The sequence below is a fragment of the Nyctibius grandis genome, chromosome Z (assembly GCF_013368605.1).
Source record: "Nyctibius grandis isolate bNycGra1 chromosome Z, bNycGra1.pri, whole genome shotgun sequence".
Classification (NCBI taxonomy): domain Eukaryota; kingdom Metazoa; phylum Chordata; class Aves; order Nyctibiiformes; family Nyctibiidae; genus Nyctibius; species Nyctibius grandis.
In genome coordinates this window covers 62,656,877-62,665,470 of record NC_090695.1, presented here as the reverse complement: position 1 = coordinate 62,665,470, position 8,594 = coordinate 62,656,877, and the positions used below count along the sequence as shown (strand labels likewise).

General features: G+C 37.4%; 1 protein-coding gene across 1 annotated transcript in view; it reads right to left on the bottom strand.

The window, feature by feature from the left end:
- SLC27A6 (solute carrier family 27 member 6) overlaps positions 1 to 8,594 on the bottom strand; it is a 47,860-nt gene that overhangs the window by 580 nt on the left and 38,686 nt on the right. Inside the window, exons 6-9 of the mRNA XM_068422945.1 lie at positions 7,996 to 8,086; positions 5,973 to 6,171; positions 5,275 to 5,372; positions 2,063 to 2,193 (exon numbers count right to left, since the gene is read on the bottom strand). Of these exons, the coding sequence (XP_068279046.1) occupies positions 2,063 to 2,193; positions 5,275 to 5,372; positions 5,973 to 6,171; positions 7,996 to 8,086 (519 nt within the window). The remainder of the gene's footprint in view (positions 1 to 2,062; positions 2,194 to 5,274; positions 5,373 to 5,972; positions 6,172 to 7,995; positions 8,087 to 8,594) is intronic.

The following is an 8,594-nucleotide window of genomic DNA, read 5'->3' as shown; positions in this document are numbered from 1 at the left end:
GAGAGAAAGATTTATTATTCAAAAGAAGATTTTCTTTTCTTTTGCTCACATTCATGTTTGGTTTTGAAAATCTTACTTGATATAAGGTTAATACTGTTTATTCTCATTATGCTAGAAAACTAGAACATTTGTGCTGCTGTGGACCAACACCCGAAGACATGGTGGAAAAAAGTTACAGCCCATTGCTTTCTGCATCACTGTGCAGTCTCATCACAGTGTCTCACCTGGTGTAGCCCCAGCCTACCTGAGACAATCTAGCTTCTTCATTTGTGCACATTATAAAACTACACATTGTAAAGAATCTGAGAGTAAAAACTGCCATTATCAGGAACTTCTTACTGAAAAACTAAAAAAATTCTCTATATCTATTATTATTGTCACCTGAAATAAAAGGGTTGAAAGAATCCCATATTAAATCAGCCATACTCTTACTCAGCCAGGTTCAGATAGAGGTGGATCTTTACCATACATTTTATAAAATGTTTTCAAGCTTCTTTTCAGTGTCGCTGTGTCCCTTGGAGTAGTGGGAGGCATCTCTAATGAGACTCTGTTCTCTATTCACTCTACCTCTTCTCAGCCTCACTTTATGACCTCTCTCCATTATTTTCTCTTCTGTCTTTACAATTTTATATATATGCAAACAATCTCTGAAAATGAAAAATTAAGTATTATCTCCAACAACTCAGAGAGCTATTGTATCTACTCCAGATCTACCTCCAGATTGTATCTACCTGCTTTGGTTGGTCTAAGAAACATTCTGACATTTTCTAAAGTATGATTACGTGTCAGATCAAGCTCAACAGGTTTTTAATTTTTTTCCCTTGAAGTTCCACACACTACCTTCTTTCTTGGTTAACAGCAGCAGTACCAACGGCAATTCAACTGTAATGTAGGCATTTAAATTCTAATCAAAGTTCCAGATACTTGATATCCACACTACGTCCAAGATTCAGATGCCTTCTTCCCAGCATAAAAGCTTTTCTGTACATCTGTATAGCAATAAATCTAGACTAGGTTCTCATCATTTTGTAAACTGACTACTGCAACATTCTCAAGCGTAATCTTGCTTGCTCGTATCAGAATGCTGCTGCAAAAGTTATCTTCCTAGACTTATGGGATAGATATATATACATACATTTAAATTTCAAGGTCCCTCATAGCCTTTTCCTTTTTCTCCCTTTATTCAATCACCAATTGGCCCAGGGAACCAACTTCCATAACTTATCTTCTATTTTCAAACAGTGATTATTTTTTTCATCTTCTCCTCTGACTTAGGAGACTTCCTTCATAAACATCTTCAAAAACATTTTTCTGTTTGCTTTTGTCATGATGTTTTCAAAACACTTACCAGAAATAAAGATGCTCATCAGACTTCACGTATCGTGATGATCAGTATTGTATGTTTTCTATACTCTCCCATTTTTTTCTAGCCATATGTAGTCCATTGAATTACTTTTACTTTTTTAACTCTTTTGGGGAGGGACTATTTTTTTTCCCAAATTGGACAGTTACTACAGCAAAGTACTAGTTTACAAATAGGGATGACTTTGATGATTATGGTGGTCACAATAATAATGTACATTTTTATTTCACCTTTTCAATTTACCTAGTACCTTTTCAAACGCTTTAACTTTTGTCATTATATTATACAGCAAATAAAATTCCATTTATTGTGCACAGTATCTCCTGCTTTATCTCTACTTCTCTATTTCCACTGAATAAAATGGATTTTAGATTATCTTCTTCAGATGCAATTTTTCACATTTTACTAATCCAAATCTTTGTTTTCTCATGTTCATAAACCTAATCTCCCTAAATTCCTTTGTATGATCTCTACCCTTACTCAATGTGTACAATTCCTCCCGTTTTAACATAATCTGCAAATTTTATTGACTTTTTGTGTAAGTCGTTTCTCAGGACTCCATTAATGAAGACAGCAAATAGGACCAGTTCTAAAACTAATCAAGTGATGTATGAACAAGCACTTTCTGTTATTCATTTAGCCATCTCTGTGTTAAAATGATGTAGATGTTTGTATGCACTGTGCAGTAAGGCAGCTCACCTGGACTCTTAAGAAAAGAGGATAAGCATAACTTGGTAGATAGGTCACTACTTGCTTATACATTTGCTCCAAGTCTAATGAAGTATTCTGCTTTAAAATAAGAGAGGCCATTCCTGCTTTTCCTTCATGATCTGGGGGAAAGGAAGTGATATGAGAATTTTGAAACATGAATAAAGTTGACATTTTAGTGATGAACCTTACAAAAAAGAACTGTAGTGCATTAATAAACTGACAGACATATATAATCTTCTGAGTTTCAGTAAAGCTGGAAGATTACATTCATATTTTATATGGTATTACATATATTTGATCATTCAAGTGATCAATTAAGCAATACTACTGTAAACAAACTTGGCACGTAAGAGTAAATGGAGTCCCATGCTCAATATTTATCAATAAATGTGGATAAACATCAACACCATTCCTCTCTCAAAAACAAGAGTGCTGAGCCTCTTTCCCAGATTAGCCAATTATGTCTTCAGTTTTACCCTTTCTCTCTTGCCAGTATCTTCTCTCAAAACTGTGGATCTGAATTTTCACAGAATCACAGAATCACAGAATGTCAGGGATTGGAAGGGACCTCGAAAGATCATCTAGTCCAATCCCCCTGCCGGAGCAGAATTACCTAAATCATATCACACAGGAATGCATCCAGGCGGGTTTTGAATGTCTCCAGAGAAGGAGACTCTACAGCCTCTCTGGGCAGCCTGTTCCAGTGTTCGGTTACCCTCACTGTAAAGAAGTTTTTCCTCATATTTATGCGGAACCTCCTGTGTTCCAGCTTGCACCCATTGCCCCTTGTCCTGTCAAGGGATGTCACTGAGAAGAGCCTGGCTCCATCCTCATGACACTCGCCCTTTACATATTTATAAACATTAAGGAGGTCACCCCTCAGTCTCCTCTTCTCCAAGCTAAAGAAACCCAGCTCCCTCAGCCTCTCCTCATAAGGGAGATGTTCCACCCCCTTAATCATCTTCGTGGCTCTGTGCTGGACTCTCTCTAGCAGTTCCCCGTCCTTCTTGAACTGAGGGGCCCAGAACTGGACACCATATTCCAGATGCGGCCTCACCAGGGCAGAGTAGAGGGGGAGGAGAACCTCTCTTGACCTGCTAACCACACCCCTTCTAATACACCCCAGGATGCCATTGACCTTCTTGGCCACAAGGGCACACTGCTGGCTCATGGTCATCCTGCTGTCCACTAGGACCCCCAGGTGCCTTTCCCCTATACTGCTCTCCAACAGGTCTGTCCCCAATTTGTACTCATACATGGGATTGTTCTTGCCCAGATGCAGGACTCTACACTTGCCCTTGTTATATTTCACTAAATTTCTCCCCGCCCAACTCTCCAGCCTGTCCAGGTCTCTCTGAATGGCTGCGCAGCCTTCTGGTGTGTCAGCCACTCCTCCCGGTTTGGTGTCATCAGCGAACTTGCTGACAGTGCACTCTATTCCCTCATCCAAGTCATTAATGAATATATCGAATAGAACTGGTCCCAGTACCGAGCCTTGAGGGACTCCACTAGACACAGGCCTCCAACTGGACGCTGTCCCATTGACCACCACTCTCTGGCTTCTTTCCTTCAGCCAGTTCACAATCCACCTCACTACCCGATCATCCAGATCGGTTAATTTTGTTAACAGAGAGAGAGATTAAAAGTTTTTACAGGTTTGTCTGGAAAGAGAGAGCACTGTGGGTCTACGGGGAAGACCAAACGGCTAAAATATAAAAGCAATTAACTTCAGGAATCAAAAATAACTGCACATTTTAACCATCAGCTAGTAATAATAGCAGAGACACTCTACCAACCTTATCTTTTGTCTCCTTTCTGTATTTTTTTTTGCTAATGCTACATAATCTGTTAGGAACTTGTTTTGTTTAAGTGCAATTATCAAGACAGTTGCATGAACTGGGTAGGAATCTGCACGTAAATGTACAGGAAATGAGAAGCTCTCGTATTTTTGAGTCTGATTTTCAGTCAGTCTTCTTTACTATGATATTTCTTGTTGTGTGGCTTTAACCTAGAAGCGACACTTGCTTCACATTTTAAACTCTTTTATCATTTCATGGTCGGTTCACCCCATCCAACAACCAAACATACACCCAGCTTCTCACTCACTCCCTTCTCCCATGGGATGGGAAGGGAATAGAAGGAAAGCAAGAAGATTCATGTGTCAAGATAATAGCAGTTTAATAAGGAAAGCAAAAGCTGCATGCACAAGGAAAGCAAAACTAGGACCTCATTCACTATTTCCCATCATCAGGCAGATGTCCAGCTACCTCCTGCAGGGCAGGGCCTCACTCAGGACATGCTTGGGAAGACAAAAGCCATAAGCACAAACATCTCACCCTCTTCCTTTCCTCAAGCTTTTATTACTGAGCATGGCATTATATGATATGGAATATCCCTTTGGTCATTTTGGGCCCGCTGTACCATCTATCTTTGCACCCAGCTTCTTGCTCGCCCCCAGCATACTCGCTGCAGGGAGAAAGCCTTGATACTGTGCAAGCTTTGTTTAGTGATAGCCAAGAGCTGGTAAGTTATCAACACTGTTTTAGCCACCAATGCAAAGCACAGCACCATACGGACTCCTATAAAGAAACTTATCTCTATCCCAGCCAGACCTAGTAAACATTTTAAAAAAAGATTTAGCATGAATGGGAATCAAGCTCAGATGATCTCATGAAAATTAAAAAAAAAAACAAAACAAAACAACTAATATATTTTCTTTCTTAATTATTTATTTTTCTCTTAATTTTCTTTTCACCTTGTCCTTGGTTTTGTAATATACCTGTTTACAGATGGCTTATGAGGCTAAGTGAAAAGTGAAATAAGACAGAAGAATGTCTTTATATACTTTCCTTTAGAGTTACTTTAATTCTTACCTTTTTGACATTTTATTTTGGCAGATGGATGTGTGGATTTTCCACAGACGCGAATTTAATAAATCTTTAATTTAGATTATGTAGCTATTACAAATTCATGAAAGAGAACTTTTCAAAAATACACATCACTGCATACACATAAAAATGCACAATTCACAGGCTCATTCACAATCTGGTGATCTTTTCATTATCTACATCTACATTTTAGCTAGGTATTAAACAGATGACTCAATCAGAAGTGATTCATATGTTTAAAACATGAAATAAAAGTTATGAGGGTTAACAACTAACCTAGGGGAAGAAAAACAGAGCTAAAGCTTCTTTTACCTGGCACAGATACACCATACACATTTGCTTCTTGTATGAAGTCCAACATTACAATGACATCAGAAACTTCTGTAGTTGCAACGTTCTCCCCTTTCCATCTAAAATGTGAAAGAATAATTTAATCCCATGAAAACATATGGACACCTCCTCCTCAAAACCCATTAACTTTAGTAGGAACTCCATTCATTTCAGACCAACACCACCTCAAATTTGTTCCCACTTGTCATGTTGGTATATTGATCTGATCACCAGAAGACAACGCTTGCAATTCAAATGGTACTGGACATTAGCTATCACTATAAAGCACAGCGAAAGCCTATCATAATCTGCTATATGGTTTTCAAAATTTGACATGTATCTAAACATATCAAATGTGACTAGTCTTTGATACATTTTTCTCCACTTCAATATCCAACTTCCTTACTCGCAGCAAAACCATCACTGGTTACTATGCTTATTGGAAGGACTGTTCAAAGAGCTGTAATTCCTACAAAACATTCTAGAAATGAGGTGTCCAGCTCCACGGGAACACTTTTTACAAAATTAAACCCCTATCATCCACTTCAAGATCATTATAAACTACATCACAATAATAATAAGCTGAACACTTCTGGCTGAAAACAAACAGAACAGAATTATTGTATTCTGCATGCCCATGTTTTTTAATGAAGAAATGTGAAAAGAAACAATGATTATACCTGAAGGTATCTCCAATCCTGTCCCAAAAATAAAGAAAATTCTCATGGTCTTGAACCATTAGATCTCCAGTATTAAAATAAAGATCTCCCTTCTTAAATACCTCACAGAGTAATTTCTTTGCTGTGTGTTTCTTATTGCCAGCGTAACCAAAGAAGGGGTTCTTCGCATTGACTTTGGAAATGAGAAGGCCAGCCTCACCTATACACAGAAGTTGAAAGAAAGTAAACCTAAGGTATCATTGCACGTTTACTGTACTTTTCATTAATATTAATTTGGTACATATCATTTTACAAGAGCAGGAACCAAGTTTGGCAGGGTTCAGTACATAAGATCCAATAATAAAAACCTATCTGTTTCTACTGCTTTACATTTCCTGTGGTCACCTCTACATGCAAAGTGACCATAAAGATACAGTACAATATTGTCCACTGAAATTCCCAGTCTTTTGTATTTCTTCCTGATGACTCATCAAACAGTTTTCTCCCAGAACTGTCATCTATCAATTGTGAGTTCACTAGTAGGTTTACTATCCTCTCAAAGTGCACACTTCAAGTGAATATTATGTCCCACTCCCCACACCTTACTGAATTTGCACTGATGAGTCTCAACTTCATCAGCTTCCTACTGAGAAACTAGTGTTAACAAAAAGCAGGTGTTCAACCCAGGCATTAAATCCCTATTTAGTCTCTTTTCAGAAGTTATAAGAACACTTCCTAAGAATTTTCATTAATGTGATATAGCTTCATTGCTTCTCTTTGAAGTAAAATATAAAAGTTTTAGTATATTTTTTTTCTCAAAAAATAGGGAGAGATGGCAATAGGATTATCCTGCTATGCATGTAGAGTATCAGGGTTAGTTTGCTGAAAGTGGAATAGTTGTATGAACTCCTAACCTTTATGGAAGCACATTCTGAAGACTAAAGCTTGAGAGTTACATTACTTTGTATCAGAGAAAAAAATTATAAATATGAAAATATATAAAAATAAAAATGCGTCCAAAGGTATGCACAATTTTAATTTAAGACTGCCTCCTCATAAAAGAACTGTGCCTTTTTTTCCATAAATTGATAGTGTTTAAGGTGAAAGCATTTAGTTCACTGGTAGTGTCACTGCAGCCATGATGCTCTGAAGATATGGGACATGGGTAAGACAAAGTCTATAGAGAGAGAGAATACTTTTTATTAGACAGACTGGTATAATTGGAAAAAAAATAGACCAAGTGTCTAATTAGAGCATATGTTCCCTTTACATGTCAGTCTGACATCCCTACAGATAATTTCCTATCAAATTTCACATTTTGGGGACGTATTTTCCTGAAAGTGCCCATCTTTGATTAAGACCTGTTACAGAATCTCCTAACTCCTTTGAAAAATCTGCTTCAGCTCCCTGTTAAAGCTGTCTGCCTGACCTTTAATATGAGTTTTTCTCACTTCAGCTTCCAGGCATTAATTACAGCAGTTGCCTTCCTACAGTACAACAGAGATGCTTCAGTATCTGATAAACAGTTCAAAAACAGGTATAATCAAGAGATACCAGATATTTGATAAGTATTTTGAAGACAGCTATAATCAAGCATTGTCTTTTTTAAAAAAAAAAATAATTGATAAGCTTAATCAGCTCACTTAGTCAGGAATACTTAAGCTCTCACCAAAAAAGCATTTGCTCTAATCCACCAGTCTTTCTTGTAGATCTCTTAGTCAACCATCTTACTACGTTAACCTCCTTTAAAAACCACAGATGTCATTATCTACATATTCAGAGATAACATCACATCATCACTTTTGAACACTGCTCCTCTGTGAATATATCCAAGGATCTCCTAGGTTCTTCTGGTGTCAGCACTGGTATGTCTGATAATGTTCTGTCTTAGATCAAAAAATCACATTGCTTTTGTCAGAGCAAAAAGCAGTATCTGATGTTGGCATAGTACAGTAACACAATAGCAAGGCTCCTTAAAAAAATTCTCTGGAGTATTTGTATTACAATCAAAAGGCCGTTACATCCTATTAAAATACATACTTACCTTTCTTAACTTTTTCACACCAACCATGCTTATTTCTAGTTGGTTCATCTTTTTGGAAATCATACTTGATTAAATCAAATGGGAAAAAAAGCTAAAAAAGGGAAAAAGGGTCATCAGTTACTCATCTACACAGTGACATATGGTGGCAGGAAATGTAAGCAAGGAAACCTTTTAGTCTTGCTCATCTAAAAGTAGAATGTCCTTTCATTTAAAACTGAAAATACTCTGTATGTAAGCTTAAATAATTTTCTGGAGGTAAGCAACATCAAAACTTTTTTATACTCTTGTAACTTTCAAAAATACTTGGTGAAGACATAGAACCGTAATTTTGTTAATTTTTTTACAAATAACTTATGGGATCCACGTTATCAGTGAAAGAGCCTACATAAGTCAGGATAACAGAAGCGTATCTGGAATTTAACTGACATTTAATGGTGGTGGCTGATACGAAAAGTGTTCTTGGGGTCTCCTGACACCTAAAACAACTGGCAAAGCAAAGGCCTAAACCTCCTCACGAAGGGAAACCTGCTTCCTGTTGGGCTTTACTCTTGCTTAACTAGCCTCAGTTCTTCCCTCGAGCTTTCTCAGGCTGCTGTATG